General features: G+C 40.9%; 2 protein-coding genes across 3 annotated transcripts in view; one reads left to right on the top strand and one right to left on the bottom strand.

The window, feature by feature from the left end:
* LOC140643359 (uncharacterized) overlaps positions 1–17,122 on the top strand; it is a 131,252-nt gene that overhangs the window by 59,259 nt on the left and 54,871 nt on the right. The gene's annotated exons all lie outside the window — the stretch shown is intronic.
* NGF (nerve growth factor) overlaps positions 14,517–17,122 on the bottom strand; it is a 35,316-nt gene continuing 32,710 nt past the window's right edge. Inside the window, exons 3-4 of one of the 2 annotated variants that reach the window (XM_072886297.1) lie at positions 15,926–16,114; positions 14,517–15,374 (exon numbers count right to left, since the gene is read on the bottom strand). In XM_072886297.1, coding sequence (XP_072742398.1) covers positions 14,643–15,362 — 720 coding nt within the window. In that variant the 5' untranslated portion in view covers positions 15,363–15,374; positions 15,926–16,114 and the 3' untranslated portion in view covers positions 14,517–14,642. The remainder of the gene's footprint in view (positions 15,375–15,925; positions 16,115–17,122) is intronic. The other variant, XM_072886296.1, reaches the window with a different exon arrangement.

The following is a 17,122-nucleotide window of genomic DNA, read 5'->3' as shown; positions in this document are numbered from 1 at the left end:
GGAACAAAAATCAATAAAACTCACTCGAAGGGACTAAAAATGCAAGGCTATGCAACTTGCATAATAGTCCTCAGGCAAATTGAAGGCAAAGGCAAAAATGCCTTTGAGAGTAGAAATGTTTTGAGTGAGAAAGAACTTCATTGCACTGAGTGGAATCTATGCAAGCAGAACGAGTCCAAACAACTCTAAAACAAGAAGAAAGGGGAAACCAATAGGAAGGAGAAAAAAACCCCAAGCAACTGTTTGGAAATGTTTTTCCAAACTAGTTGGTGAGAAGAAATAAGTAGAGGCATAGGCTGGGTTTAAGTGTTGGGAATTGAGAAGGCAAAGGCTGTTAAGGAGCTGAACTGTAGTTAAGGAAGAGGAGCTTCTGCATTTTCTGTCTCATTGGTTCTTGTTGCCAGAAATATTTTGGTAGAAGTGTTTTACCATTTTGCTTTCTGTCTGTTCACAGTGGAACAATTTGTGGCCTAAGCTGGTGTCAGAGCTGAGTCTCTAAAATACTTGAGACACTAAAGGAGCCGTTAGTATTACTACAGAATTGTAAGTTGTGATGGACATAAACTCTCTGCCCCCAACCATTATATGCCATGTCACTCCTGACTGCACAAAAGGAGCCGTGGTTGGACTTCAGCTGTTCCAGCATAACTCTGCAGTGACTGGGAAGCAAATCTGTCGCAAAATCTGTAAGTAAAATGTGAGTACAGTAAAATGTGTGTACAGTAAAATGTTTGAGGAGGCGAAACTGCTTAGGTGGCAGACTGGCTATGCCTGGCATCCAAAGCCAGCCACTCCCTGAGTTCCGTTTTTACCTAGTAATAGTGACCGTGTACTCTTAGTACTTCCCTGTGGTGGTTTTGATTGCAGTGGTCTTGGTCTTCATCTTTTTTTCTTTGCTGTGGAAGCTATTGTATATAGGGCAATAGTTGCTTCTCTCAACCTGCTGGTTATGCTCTGGCTAGTGCAGCATAGTAGAGGTGCTAAGACCGTTTTCCTGCTTCCAATTTCATTTTGCATTTGCGCTTTCCAGCTCCCAGTCCCCACATGCTTACCTCTCATGTTTGATCACTGAATGAGGAGTACAGTCTTTACAGCTAAATATTTCCTAAGGACTCTTGAAACCTAAAACCTAGCGGGTCAGGAGGGAGAGTGTTTCGAGGAGAAGGTTAAGTGATAGCTTCCTTTTCTAGTCTCCCCATGTACCTCCTTTCTTTTTCTGGTTTCCATTTCTGGGCTGTCATGATATTTGAGTTATACAGAGCTGAACCAAGTGGTTGGTGTTAGAGATCATGAGCATGACTGCACATTTGCTGGATGCTCAATTTTTTTGGCCTGAAACCTCTTTGGAGTATTACTCCCTGTCAATAGGTCATTCACTCTGAAACATACAATCATAGCATGACATTTTTAAATGTCTTTCTGTAGCCCTACTTTCTGTTATAGGCAAACCACAGGCACATCTCTCAGGAGTGTTGTTTGGTGCAGTACTTTGTCTAAACATTTTCCCACTGGATCTAATCCAGTCTGGGATCGCAACTGTCGTGAGAATGCAACAAATCATTCTGGGAAGTATCTAAATTTGCCCCTATTGGTCAAACCAATGTTTATGCACAGCCAGAGCCACATGACAGAGGAGAGGGTACTCTTGAACCCTGTTAGTAATATGTGCTAAAAAAATACCAGAGCTCCCAATTTTTTGTATGAGTAAACCGCAAAACTACTGTTTGCTAGTTTGAACAACCCCTGATTTGAACATCATTGGAAAAAAGCCAGGAAAGCAACTGGAGTCATCCCAGAAACATTTTTTATCCTCGTAGCCACTTTATTCAAACAAACAAACAAAAACCTCAAAAAAACCCCACAAAAAAGTCTTTTCAAAAATGTACATTTTCTTTGAAAGAGTATTTCAGGGCTTTACAATGATTGCTTGAGATGTAGTACCTACATGAAGACTGCCAGTAGGAAACGATCAAACATAAAATAAATGCCATGTGTACGCATTTTCGCTCAATTTAATTCCTGCCTCAGATCAGCATAAATCATTGTTCATTTCCTATATAGTAACTTCCTTATGTCTACAAGGTGTTGGAAAGTGATCGGCCTTGCAAAGAAGTATATTTAGGAGTTTTCCAGTGGAGTGAATTGAGAGCTCTCATACAAACAGGGCAAATGACCAAGAAAATCTACTATTCCCATGGGTTGCTCTGAACACTCTAAAGTGGTGGTTTGGTCTCCGACTGTAACTGATGCTCCAGTTGCAAAATACGGCATTTAATCCATATCTGAGGGAAGGATCTAAGGTACTTGGATGACAGATGCTCTGTCAGGTAAAGAGTGAAGCACGTTGTCAGGAGCACTGGTGTTGTTGCAGCCTGTTCTGCATGAGCTTTGGAGGGTAAAATGTGCGTTCATTCCTCCATCTACTACTTTATCGTAAGCAGCTAAAACTGTGGCCTGGTTGCTCCTGTCTCCAACTGCCATTTCACTTTAGGGTATTGACAGGGAAGATCTTTTAGGTGAGGAATGATACTTGTTTTGAAGGCCCAGATTGATTGACTGGGCCCCGCGTGGTCACCTGTCTGGTGAGTGAGTTACGGCATCTTCTGTGCTTTATTAATCAGGGTGACAGTTTGAGAAACAAACAGGCATCAAAATAGAAAATGAAGATTTATGAGGTTAGGTGCAAAGTAGGTAAGTATTGTGAAAAATGGGCAAAAATAGAATGAGAGCTGCTGCTGTTGATGAACATTTCAAAAATAATATTAATAAGCTAAATCCTGAGCACAAAAGAATTTAGTGCATGAAAATAAAAGAGAAAAAAGAATGGGATGGAGAAAATTCGCTAAAACAAAATGGAAACATGCAAACTGCAGGACAGCCTGTTTGCTTTTAAGTTGTTAGCTTCAGCTGGGTGCTTAGTAGTATGGCCGTTTCCTAAATATGTCAGCATTATTAAAAAAGGCAGCAGTTTAGAAGTAAATACCGGGCGATGCTGAGAAAGTGACAATATTAAATGTTTGTCGAATCACCTTTTATGCTCAGACGTTAGATCCTGTTAGAACTAGTTAACAGAAAACCAGAATTTGTTGACTTGTCTTGCAGTGTAAGATCAATGGCAAGACTGCTGCGAGTGTATACTATATCTGAAGAATGACTGGTTGTTATGAACATAAGGAATAACCTCTTACAATAAACATCATTTTTCAGCCTAGTGCTGAAGAAGCTAGGAGCAGTTCCAGTTTGCAAAATCTCATTTATTTATTTGATTACGCCTATTTGCCCTCGCATAGCTTTGATGTTGAGAAGTCAGTGTTTAAGCCTTGCTGCAGATGACAGCTGTATTGGAAGTTATTAATCACTGAGTGAGTCATCTGTTCACCTGCATTAAACAATGTCTAAGCAATATGATAAAGTTGAAGATGACCTGAGTTTAGGGAAGATGGGATAAATATTGTTTCAATTTGTCCCAAATCCATTGTAGATAAGACAGTCTGTATGTTAAATTCTCCAAAGAAATGTCAGGTTATTTTTAAACAAATCAGAAAATTAGGACCTGTAATGTTTTTAAAACATTGGTGAAATAGAAAGCAATTCAGTATTTCAAGTGCAAATTTGAAGGAAATTTCTAGGTTGACTATAACTGAAGTTGCTGGGGACACCATCTTCTTTCAATTTCAGAAAGATAAATCTCTTGATGCAACTTAATTGGATGGAAAGGGGTGCATTTGTCAGTAGTGCTGAGCTTATACAGAAATCTGCTACTCCTGGAATGTATGGCCTTAATTTTCACAGTGCTACTCTCCTCCTCGTGCTGGCTGTGGAAATTGTAATCAGAGTAACTGATTCAACTCGGGACACAGCAGAAAGCCTTTAACTCTTTTCAGAAACTTTATCACCACTGTTCTTCTGGCTCTGGGGACTCTCTTACAGCAGCAACAAGGAGGAAGCATGAAAACTTCAACAGAAGGTCGTCAAGTGCAAGTAAACCAAACTTTTTTTTTCTCTTTCATGTGTCAGCAATTAGTTATTAATTGTAACAGTATCTTCAATACTTAGTAAGCCGCATTATGTGTAGGTCACTGTACTTATGTGGCAAGGAGTGAAGCAAGAAGATGATATTGTCTGTTACAGATGGCTTTTCTGCATCAGCTAGTAGCTAGCAGTCTTGTGGGAAAAAGTAGATGCATGTTTTCTGGTTTTTGCCTGGTTTTTGCAGTTCAGTGATACGGTTGCATGCAGCAATTCTAATACTGTAGTTGGCAAGTAACTCTGCAAGAGATACGCGTTAGATGGCTGTTGAAAATTGTGTTAGTGCCTAACCGTTCAGAATTTAGCTTGTCTAATAACTTGTTTCAGTCAGACATCTGAAAAGTTGTTTGCTTCAGACTAACAATAGCCCTTGCAAAGTTTGTTGTGTTTGGCTTCAGTGATCTGCTTTGGGAGTGCACTTTGAAAGAGAACTTCAAGAACTCTTGTCTTCCTAGAATGAGAGAACTGGACTTCCATCATTAGTCAGTAAACAGTCCCAGTTTAGAACAGCACTTTCCCATTAGATACTGCCTTTCCTATGTTACTAATCACCTATATTTATTTCTATGATACTAAAATCTTCTTTTTGCTCTCCTTGTCTCTTCTGATTTTATAGTCTTAGGAAACTAATGGAGGACAAGGGACTTTTCATCCACTTTTTGCATTCTGGTCACCTTCAGTTCTTCATCTTAGCTAGTTACATACAGATTTTCTGATTCAGAATATTTTTAATGTAAGCCTCTAGTTTTACTCTTTGCTAAACAATATTTATGACTAAAATTTCTTACAATCATTGTCAGTTGATGTAAAAGCTATTGAAATATTTGTACAAAATCTGCTCGGTTTTTTACTGTCTTAATAGGAAGTTGTTTTTCACAACTTTCTGAAAAGTGATCTTAACTTTGTGTGGGAAAACAGAATAAAAACTTGGATCTTATGATTATAGATTTGACATAGTGGACACTGTCTAGTGAATTGTACACACTCTTTCGTTATTTACCTATTCAGCAGCTCTTTCCCATGTTCAGCACACTCCACCCCACTTAAAATGTTTTCCCATGGTGTCTAAACACTCACAGTGCATGTGTTTTTAGAAATTTGAGTTCCAGTCTGTGTGAAGAACGTAGAACCAAAGCAATCATTTGCGGTTGGTGACATGAACGCTTTTTTCCCCCTTTGTTTTTTTACTATGCATCAAGTCAATACAAAGTGAAAATGAACAGAGATTGAATGTTACTGCAACATATAAAACTGGATTTTGGAATTAGTACACACTTTAACTCCTAAATCAGACAAGTTCTGTTTTAATTAGAACGTGTAATAAAAGTCTTGTTATTTATCTGTTAATAGATCTCTCACAAGGGAATTCGGATTGTGCACGTTCCTTCTTTCCTGCCACAGCTTAACTTGCTCTCAGAGTTGGATTCTGTGCAGTAGAATTGGAATCTAACCAAATAAAATGATTCAAGAGGAAAAAGGAAAACAGAACAAAATCCCCAGAGGATGCATATGATCAGTAGCAACAGCAGATGTGCTTTTCATAGAGATGCCGAGAGCATCTGCGCTGTGTTCGTCAGAGGCTAAAGGTAGTACCTACGTTGAATGTTACTGCATAACTTTACAACTGTACGATTCAGTTCTCAAATGATCACTCTTTGGGTCACAAACTTAAGGGCAAGATCTTGCTAAATGCCTGAAGAGGGGCCACTATGTATGCTGGATTATGTAAATAGAAGTGATACAAAAGAGACAGTCCATGAGTGAGTGCATTCAGTACAGGCTTGCCTTTTCCAGGCAGAAGGAGCCATCACACAGTAACTGAATTTGAGTATTAAGTGAAGCACCAGTTTGCAGAGTAAGTATGGTGGATTTTGTGCTGCTTTAATGCTGGCTGGCAATATTCTATTTAAAAGCCAGGTGTGCCAAAAGCAATGCTTCAAAAGAAAAAAGCCATATTACATTTAAAGCAGTAATCCATTTAACTGATTTAGACTTGGGCATTTTTGAGGGTTTTTTGTTTTCTTTTGGTGTAAAGCAAGAACAATTTGTCCTCCAGAACAGTTTGGCAGAAGCACAACGGAAGAACCACCTACCCCACCCCGCTGACTTTAATGATAATCAGATTGTGGTGTCCCCATCACTTGGACAACAGGTAGCAAAATGATGGCTTTCCTGAACAGAGATGCACAGTAAAACTTTGCAGCTTCATCGTTCTTGTTAATTTCTTGGAGAGTTTAGGGAAACCCTCCAAAAGCTATGAATTTCCGATTCCATCAGGAAGTATTTGGTGCTGTTTGAAGTCTGGAAATGTATTTGGTGCTGTTTGAAGTCTGGAAAAAAAAGTCTGGAAAAGTCTAGACACTAATGAAAACTCAGAGAACACTGAGGAAGTGCTTACTAGATTGATAAAGTGAAAATAATCATTGCAGGAACAGTTATCACTGGGAGGATAAGGACAAAATATTTTATCTGATAATTTGAGGCCAATGCTCGGGATCTGCTTTAGAATGGTGCGCATAGGAAAGAGGTGATCCTCTGGTCGGAGAACTCTGTCCTGGAGAAATGAAGAGTTCTCAAGCAGGGTCCCCTACCTACAAAGCCCCTTCTTGTCTGCTGTCGTCATGCTTGGGATGTTGTCTTCTGTTCTGTGCTGCATGTTAACCTTACCTTTTCTTATTTGAATCAAGGAAATACTAAAAGCTGTCAGCTGATTGGGCTGAGGAAAGCACATCTCTGAACGTTAGCACTGAAGTTGTGCAGCTAATGAAATGTCACCATTTCTATAAAACATTATGGAGCTGTTTTTGCTCTTTAACACCAACCAAGGAACATCCATTTTTCTAACGAGATGTTGGTCCTGTCACAATTCCCTTATGCTGTCTAAAACCAATGGATACTGTCTCCTGGCCAGATTGGAAGTTGGATAATTCTGTCTTGTATTTTCTTAGTTTCAACCCTGCCCCCTGTGTCCAGGTGTTCTACTGGATTGTTTTCTTTAAACTGCTTGTCCTGGTTTCGGCTGGATAGAGTTATTTTCCTCCTAGTAGCTGGTATAGTGCTGTGGTTTGGATTTAGTGTGAGAATAATGTTGATAACACACTGATGTTTTAGTTGTTGCTAAGCAGTGCTTATACTAGTCAAGGACTTTTCAGCTTCCCATGCTCTGCCAGGCGCGCAAGAAGCTGGGAGGGGGCACAGCCAAGAAACCGGCCAAAGGGCTATGCCATACCATATGGCGTCATGCGCAGTATATAAACTGGGGGGAGCTGGCCAGGGAGCAGTGATTGCTGCTCGGGGATGGGCTGGGTGTCGGTCAGCGGGTGGTGAGTGGTTGCATCACTTGTTTTTCCTGGGTTTTGTTCCTCTCTCTCTCTCTCCCCTTTTCATTACAATTTATAATAACAATATTTTATTTGATTTCAGTTATTAAACTGTTCTTATCTCAACCCACGAGATTTCTTACTTTTGGTCTTCAGATTCTCTCTTCCATCCCACCAGGGAGGGGAGGGTGAGGGAGCGGCTGTGTGGTGCTTAGTTCCTGACTGGGGTTAAACTATGACACTGCTGCATAGTGGTTACTCCATATTTTGTTTCACCTTGGACTGCAACATTCCGTGTTCCTTAGTTTTTGCTAGTGTCTTTTCACTTCATAAAGCAGCTTGGTTAAAGGATGCTACTGAAGTGTCAGTGTGCAATCTTTAATGGTTATACAGACCAAGTGCTGGAATTCGAGATTCCCTATCAGGTCCAATGACTGCTATATAATGCTACCGATACCGCATCAGAATAACTTATTTGTAGGCATATAGAGCCTGACTTTTCTAGAGCAAAGAATTCCTCTAGAAGACAGCCAGAGAAAAGTGAAAATACAATACACAGTGATTCCAAGTCCTACAAGTTCATTCCCTGACAGTGGTTGTAATTGCTCTAATGAAAGATGTTGCTTACTAAAGAAAAGCTGGCAAGGGTGTGGCTTCTACAGCATTTCTCTTTAATCACATGTTTAAATAAGGGATTAGATAATGAAGCAGCAGTGTCATGTAAGGGATGAAAGGAAGCATATAGAGAAAGCATGACTGTTATGTAACCTGGCTCTTTCTCTGTCAGTGTCAAAATTTCCTGTCTGTATTGCAGTTGAAGTGAAAATAATCAAGGCAAGGCCCAATGAAGTATAACCTGATTGCAGGTCTAGGCATTAGAATGGGCTTTCTGGCATTCCAGGCTTTTGGCATCAACTCAGCAGTAGGAATGATTGTGTAACCAGTAGGTTTTCAGGCATGTGTCGTCGTCCCCCGCCCCGCATCCCCCCCCCAACAAAAACCACCACCAAACCAAAACTGTAATAACAGCAGTGATGAGAGGATGAGTCCCATGTTAGGTGATAGAAACTGATTATGGTCCACACCTTCTTCATCTTTCTAGAGAATGATCTGTTTTCCTCCAGGCAAAATTTAATCTGCACTCCTTAGTCAGACCAAATGAGCAGTAGTGAAATCGGTGTCATGCATGTGGCATTTGGCTAAAGGTTGAAACCAAGTCTGGTCTGATTTGCTTTTTAAATATAAGGATCTTGTTTTTCTTTCCTCAGAATCTAAAGAGATGAATTTCAGATTCTTCATAATAGTGACTATGCAATTCTTCCGATAAATCTGTCTTGTTTCATAGCAGTCCCTCTAGTTGATCTTACTTTATATGAATTAGCTTTCCTTTTTCTTAGCCATAATTGTTTTCAATCCTTACATTTATAAGTAAGGCTTTAGGAAGAAATGAAGGCACTTCATCTTCAAGGAGGCAGTTGGTTGTCAAGCTTGTATAAATAGTTAAAAATTGGTAGACTTCTTAAACAGTCAGAAGAGAATCCAGCAAACTGTGTAGCACTTGTTTCAAAAGAAGTGGAGAAGCTGTGGGTACCAGAGGTGCTCTTGAGAAATGAAGTGTGCTGCAAGCTAGAAGTTATGTTGAACAAAGTTGATTTGTAGAGATCCTTTCTCACAGGTTTTTCAGTTATTGTCACTTTATACAAATAAGTGAGTGGGGTTATCAAGTCCATTCCATTGCAGAACTCTCCATGCTGAACTGTGGTCTTGAATCAGCATATATGTTCAAACTGCAGCTATTACAAATTAAAGTAACTTATCCAAATATGGATGCTCTTGTCATTCCTTGGATACAGTGGAAACAACAGCAAAATAAGCCATTTTGGGTGCCTTTAACAGTGTTTCAGCAGTGTAAGTTGAGCTATGATGTCACCTGGCTCTTCAGTCCCTCATCCCTTCTCTTGCAGTTGTGGTATAGGTTTGATCACATGATCTTGTTCAGATCATGTTCGGAATCTTGAACAAGAGATCTTGTTCAGAATCCGGGAAGTTCCTGCTGAGCAATAATCCTGTAATTGTTTTCCTCTTTCCTTAAAATCGTGTGAGAAAACAGATTTCCACCCTTGCTCTACTGTATAACCTCTTAGTATGATTTGCTGTAGTTGCCATCAGTGATTTCTCCAGCAAATGACTTTGTAACATACTGCCATCTCATCAGTAACTCTAAGCCACTGAGAGAGGGCACTGCTGAAAGCCCAGTTTCTCAATCAGTAAACATGACACTGACATTATGACGTTACACGGGAATGCGTATCCAAAAAAAAAAAAAAAGCCATTAAAGGCATTTAAGTAAGGCACTCAAGCTTCTTTATACCTGACTTTGCAGCAATACAGGATTCTGTACATTGATCATAATGTGAGTTGCAGACAATAAAATGGCAGACTACCACATGCTTGATTGGAGAAGAAAAAAAAGAAAAAAAAAGCTAACCATGATAAAGGACAGTTTCTGAAAATATTTACAAGCTGCAGACCTAACAACTATGTTGGCAGTTGATAATGGCTGTCACAGCTTCCCAAACAGCAGCACTAAACCAATTCACATTAAGTACTTGGAAAATTACTTACTTCAACACTGAAAATAGGTATTTCAAATTAGAATACATAAATTTGCATTGCTGTTTGTATTTAATCACTCTTATTTGTTGGTCTGATATTCCTCATGGGTGTACTTTCCAGAAGAGCAAACTGAAGACAGGGGTTTTTGTTCCCTTTTCTGTACTCTGGCCAGAAAGCATTGTGTACAACAATGTATTGTAACCTAATCATGTAAAAGATCAAGTCACTGTAACTGAGATGATATCTCAGGCACCTCTAGCTGGATTTTATTTCGGGGGGTGGGGGGGGAGGATTGACAACAACTTGGCACTGATTTAGTTTTCTAATTAAATCTTGATGTAGACCTTTGCTTTTAAGAGGACTCAGGATAATCAGTGACAAATGCACACACTGATTCACCTCCTGGAGGCATTGCATTCTGAGACGGAGTTGCTAGTATGATGTGGGAAACACTGGCTTTTGATACCCTCGCAATGTGTTTGTGTGGAGGAATTTTCCATGGCAGTTCACCTGTCTCTGATGTAGGATGCTAAGAGATACTTTTTATTGAGATAATCAGCAGGCCTTCATGAAAAATGTCTTGCTATTGGCTTCGCTGTGGTTTGGAAGGCTAAGACTCCAGAGTATTGTCCTGGTTTCGGCTGGATAGAGTTATTTTCCTCCTAGTAGCTGGTATAGTGCTGTGGTTTGGATTTAGTGTGAGAATAATGTTGATAACACACTGATGTTTTAGTTGTTGCTAAGCAGTGCTTATACTAGTCAAGGACTTTTCAGCTTCCCATGCTCTGCCAGGCGCGCAAGAAGCTGGGAGGGGGCACAGCCAAGAAACTGGTCAAAGGGCTATGCCATACCATATGGCGTCATGCGCAGTATATAAACTGGGGGGAGTTGGCCAGGGAGCAGTGATTGCTGCTCGGGGACGGGCTGGGTGTCGGTCAGCGGGTGGTGAGCAATTGCATTGCGCATCACCTGTTTTGTACATTTTGTATCATCATTATTATTGTTGTTATTTTCTCTTCCTCTGCTTTCCTATTAAACTGTTCTTATCTCAACCCACGAGATTTCTTACTTTTGGTCTTCAGATTCTCTCTTCCATCCCACCAGGGAGGGGAGGGTGAGGGAGCGGCTGTGTGGTGCTTAGTTGCTGACTGAGGTTAAACCACGACAGTATCAACAATGGTATCAAAAATACTCTCCCAGGTTTTGTTCTGTTTCTGATTTTATTAACTCAGCCTGCTGTGCTGTAGACCAGTAGTATTAGTGAGTTTCTACACAGCAATTATTGCATGTATTTTGTACTCCTTCATCCATGTATTGAAATTCCAAAAGTATGGGGCCGTGTTTAACAGGGTCCATCTACATAACTGAAAATGTTCAAAAGTTCCTTCTCAGCTTTTCTGTAGATGGGTGACAACTGTGAGCATGACCTCAACAAAAACAGTTATAATTTAACTCTTGTCTGGAAGCACGCAAATTGTGGCAAATGTCACCGAAAGTCATGTAGTCCTTGCATCTCACTCAAGGCAGAAGCATTTCTGGCAGATACTTGTCTCATCTGTTCTCTGGCATGTCCAGAGATAACAATTCGCTATACCTCCAGGCAGTCAGTCCTGTACTTAGTTTCTGGCTGTTCAGGGTATCCTTATTGTATGATACTAACCTCTTTAGATTGCGTGAAACTCTGTGCTTGGGCTTTATCAAGAATATTTCTCTGTTGCTGGAGGTAACAGGGAAGTGTGATGCCAGTTACTGCAAGAATGGCTAGGACTACTGTTGTTTTAAACCCTAGTCTTTAAACATGGCACAAACATCTGCAAGTGCAATGAAGTTTGAGTGCTGCAGGGGGAATCTCACAGATTGGGTTTGTGTAGCTATGGTCAGAGATGGAGCCTTATCTTGCCATCTAAGCGCACAGTTAATACAAAAATTGAAATATGGCAGTAATTCTCTTTCTAGGAATGCACTTTTCCAGGTTTTTCTTATTTTATAATCATAAACCCCCACGTTCTCATTAAATCAATTTCTTGCAATACTTCACCACTTCTCAGTAGATCATTGGTCACATCAATGTGTCACACAGGCATAACAATCAGATATGTGCTCAGGGAGAAATGATGTACACCCTTAAAATCTGTTACAAACTTGGATTTGTAGCTCTCAGTCTGGAATTCCAGATTCTGCAATTAACAGTGGGGTCAAGATCAAGTGTGAATGCATTGAACTGTCCTTTTCACTCTTCCACCCTCCCTTTTGAGACCTTTTTTATGAACAGGCAAGAAATGTCAGTAATACAATAGATCACTGTCATGAAGGATGAAACAGTAGTCTTGTTTCAGTCTTGGGAGCACAAAATAAAAATCAGCTGAAGGGATAAATGTGGAATAGATCGCATCAATATCTGCAAGACTAAATAAACCCTCCCCTGATAATGAATAGCTAAATGTTTATTAATAGAAATTTTAATCAAGGTCCAGATTTATAACAGTAGTTCATAGAGCTTTTAATGACAGCTCTTTGTCCCTCAGATTGGGTGTTATAGGTAGTAGTACCTTGTTCTTGGCAAGAATGTGCTTTAAGGTGTAGTCAGAGCAACTTCTGAGTGGGCTGGATGTGGAAGGAATGTCAGCTCCCAAGATTGCTTTAAGAAGAAAGTCATCAGTTTCAGGGCTCTCTGAAGAAATGCCAAGTCTTACACATGTTTGGAGTTACCAAATGCGTTCATGAGACACTTTGAATCGCAGTTTTGTTATGTCAGTGGTAAAATAATGGCAGTCTCCATAAACTTGGAAGTCCTGGATGAGTAACAGCCCCATTTTTCCCTAGTCACATTGTGTCATGTATGGTAAAGAGCACTTCTAAAGCAGATTTGTTACTTTGGTCCATTGCTTTAAGGCCACCAAAGAGCACAGGTGGGACTCTGCTCCAATTCTGCGTTTTTCTTTGCTTCGGAATACTGTGTTTCACTGATCTCCCTCCATCTCTCCTGTGGTGACTGGCAGGTGGCTGCTGCTGCTGTTGTGTTCTGCTACTGTGTCAGAGCATTTGATGCCTATGTGATTGCACTATAAGTGTTCCTTAGTCTTCATTGCCTCCCCCTGCTCCAGAACAAGTTGTCATTATTTGGAAGACACAGGACAGTCAGGAGCCTGCCCTCTCCTTGACCTTTCAGGTCAAGTCAACTGACTATTCATGCAAATATTGCAAATATGTTGTTCTGGAGAAAGCAAAACATTCTCACTGGAATATTGCTGTCCCACACCATAACCACCTACTAGAGGGGGCTGAAAAGTGACATACCAGTGATGATCAGGAATGGTCTCTGTCTCAGTGCCTCCCACTTCACACAGACTGGCACTATCATACCAGAAAGCATATCTTGCCTAGATTTGGTTGTTTCCACTGGCACTATTTTACCACAACACATTTTCTCTAGAGATCTGCTGCCTGTCTTTGCTGTTTACATGGAGGAAGCAAATGTCAGGTCTGCTGTTTTCATTAAATAACTGTGCATGAAGGAAGGCAAGGGTAAAAGCGTACCCTCTAGGATTTGGAAGAAACCAAGCTGAAAAACCTTAATGGTATTTGTTTTGAAACAGTTTCTGCAATGGATAACAGCTGCTCTTCCAAAGGAAACAATGAGCGAAACTGCAGCTTTATTCAGTGTGCGATGACTGAAACACCCATCACAGGCTTCAGGCTCCACCGTGTACTTCTAGAGACCAATGTTCCCCAAAGCACAGAAATTAAGAGCATAGGGTTATTTTGGGGCTCCTTGCTAAAACACAGCCTCAGTGATTTTTTTTTTTTTTTAATTTTCTTCTGTCATGCATGAAAAGCCTTGCTCCTATGTCAAGTCTCCATTGCCAAAATACTAGCCTGAGAGAATTTTCAAATTTTAATTATAAGCCACATGAACTTTTTTATTTATATATGTATATTGACATTTGCAACCCCATCACTCTAATGTAGCTCATACTAATGAGCTGTGACATACCATTTTAATGCAAAGATACATACATCTTGATTCTACTCCTGTGGAGACGAATGTTCCAAAATAATTCAGAACAGATTATTTTTGTAGTGAAAATAATTTGGCAATTTAAAAAAATGCACTAAAGGTCTTATTTAGAAATTTATCTAGCAACACGAAGAGCTAGTATTTCTACCAGGAGTTCACCAAGATTATTAATTATAGAAGATTAATATCTTTATGGATAATTAGTAAAACTGGAAGCAAGTTTTGAAAGGGCTTTTTCAGTCTCTTGGTAGTTGGACAAAACATTTCAATTTAAAATAAACCTACAAGACTTTCACAGTAAACTGGCAGGTTTTGTGAGGAAAATTCTTTTGTTGTGGAAGAGAGGAATATGTGTGAAAACTGTGTGAAAATGTTTTATTTTTGTAGAATGGCGAGCAAAGATTTGTTCAATGGCCCTGGGAACATTTCAGAGTTGTAGGGCTGAATTGAGACTAAGGTGAACGTCTTTACTGGCAGAAGGGTTCTGCCAGTAAATAAATTGCAAAACACAAAAGGTTTCCAAAAGAGTTTAATAAATAATGAGGTTCTTTCTGTACTGTATAAACTATAAATATACCATGCAGTCCTTTATAACTTAAAATAATTTACAGACTGAGGTAGGGGGGTAGGAGGATGTTGCCATGGGGTTTAGATCCATCTCAGGGTCTCCCCGACTTCCTGCTGAGCACACACACACAGGCTGTGTCAATTCGAATAAATCGCCAGGCTGCTTGCTTGCCCTCCATTGTCAGCGCTTTGACAAAGGTGTGTGTTGTGGTGCAGTAAGAGTTCCAGTGCTTTGCATCGATCCCTCGGCACCCGCTGGAGACTGGCTTAGGGTCCCTGCACTTGGTCTCAAAAAAATACTGCTTAAAAACGTTGTTGTTAATGTTGACCTCTCCCAACACTGTCACCTCTTTGCCTTTAATGTCAGTGGCTGTGGTTTTGTCCCCAACCCACATGCTGACACTGTCACACACTGAGAACTCTCCTCGGTGTAATACGGGATGCGCGGTCCTCTTGGTCCTGGCAGTCCTGTTGAGAGAAACTGCACTGCTGAGAAATCCCATATTCTGTCCTTGCCCTGATGCTGGGGGGGGCTGTGTGCTGAACAGCACCCGAGGAGACCGGAAACGCCTGTTCTTAAAAAATTTTGGATCCATGGTGATATTTATAGCTTCTCTTCTACCTATCGTCCAAGTATGGTGGCCGTGGAATGTCTGTGCAGCTGCCTTGGGAATGTGGTGTCTGTTACTCCGGTGGGTATTGAGCAGGGAGTGTTCTGCAGGATACTCCAGTGGAGCATTGTCCTCTGACTTTGGAGCTGCCTGTGTGCCGATCAAAAAAGCTATAATCAGAGTGTAGTACAGCATGGACATTACGCTATGCACCTAGAACAAAAGAAAAACGTAATGTTACTGTAAGGCATGCTGGCACAAACGGATGCTGTTGCTGACAATAAATTTATAAGATACCCAGGATCATACAGATTTCATCAGGTATTCATGTGGGTGCCAGATGTTGTTCTTCCGGAAGAGCTCATTCAGACAGCATAAGTGTTCTTAATAAAGCAAGAACATTAGAAAATAATAGCTAGATTATTATTAATTCCTTTGGTATTTGTTATTAGAACACTGTTTATGAAGCACTTGTTTGGTGTTATTAATGTGGAGACCATATGGCGACAGCATGTTCCCAGGAGTAAAATCTCTAGCGATTTTTGCAGTAACCTTTTTGGCCAGGGCTGGTCTCTTGGCTTCAAATACCCTGCAGAGCAGTGAGAGTAGAAGCAGTCCCTTAGCTAAAATAGCTGTCCCTTCAGTTAATGTGTCTGCAGAGGTGACCTTGGGGCTAGGGTGGGGACCACCAAGCTGGTACTTGTGGAAGGGGGGGAGCCCCAGTGAAATGTGCCAATTATCACACACTCAACAACCATGCTTACCTGCCATGTCGACAGGCCCGACCACGCTGGCTGGCTCAGCAGCCTCCAGCAGCCTCCATCTATCCCACCTGCCCTTTCGGGACGCACCACATTGCTGATTTTGGGCAGATAAAGCCCAGGCTCCTTCCCAGAAGAGCTCTGGCATCACACGTCACAAGGGCAGATGGGATTTTTCCATGTTCAAGCTGCCTATTAGGACAAATATGGGTATTACATAGGAGCACCGTGGGTGACAGGGTACTTCTGGGTTGGCATCTTAGGTATAAGGTAGCTAAAACTGTTGTGGCCATAGTACTGGGAATTATGTACAGGGAAACACCTTCCTTTTTTCACAGTGCCATGAGCTAGAAGCTCCACAAATGTCACTGCATAGCAGATCCAGCACCAGTGCTAGTCTTCCTACAATCTGGAGAATATGCACATCTGTTTGGGTGTGGAAAAGTGTAAGACAAGTGTCTAAAACTTTACTAAGAACAATTTTATGCTAGAAGACCAGCAGCAGTAATAGCTTGTTAGGTAACTACCATGTGTTGACTAATCCAGCCACATGTTTGGTTAACAAAGCAGCAGCAGGCATCCTGGCAATAAGAGACATTAAAAAATGATCTGAAATTGCAGTTAAGGGCAGACATTGTATTTCCTCTGTGAAGACTTAATAAGCAGAGACAGGGTATAAACAGAAAAAAACTACCAAGCAAGGCTCCTCCCCTGTCTCTTTGCCTTGTTTTGCCTGACATGTCTCAGCTGGCCCTGAATTACACTGTGTCCGGCCAGCAGGCAGGCAGCCGCACATAGACTGGACAAACAGGGTTTTGTAAAAAAGGAATCAGGCTCTGCAGTTCCACTGTGATTTCCCAGCATGTCTTAATGTTTTTTCTGGGTGTGGGTCAATTACTGTCCAAGTTCCCCCTCTCTCTTTCTGTTCAGCTTTCTCAAGACTAGAATCCCAAGCAGCACTAAAGCACTCAACCAGGGCTTTAGCTTTGCTAGAGCACAGTCTTGTAGAAAATGCAAAACCGTAAGATGTCCCATAGGATCTTCTGTGGATAGTCTTATCTCGGACAAGAGCTGAAATGAAATAAACAGCAGCATTTGTGCAGGGCTGGGAAGCATTTAAGAAATCATCAGGAGATGCCAAGTGAAGGTAGTGACTGAAGAGGGTGAAGATGCTACATTCCCTGCATCAAGGGGAGAAAA

Source organism: Ciconia boyciana, chromosome 23, assembly GCF_034638445.1.
Source record: "Ciconia boyciana chromosome 23, ASM3463844v1, whole genome shotgun sequence".
NCBI lineage: Eukaryota > Metazoa > Chordata > Aves > Ciconiiformes > Ciconiidae > Ciconia > Ciconia boyciana.
Note: the sequence above shows the minus strand (reverse complement) of the source record. Positions and strands in the feature narration are given on the sequence as shown.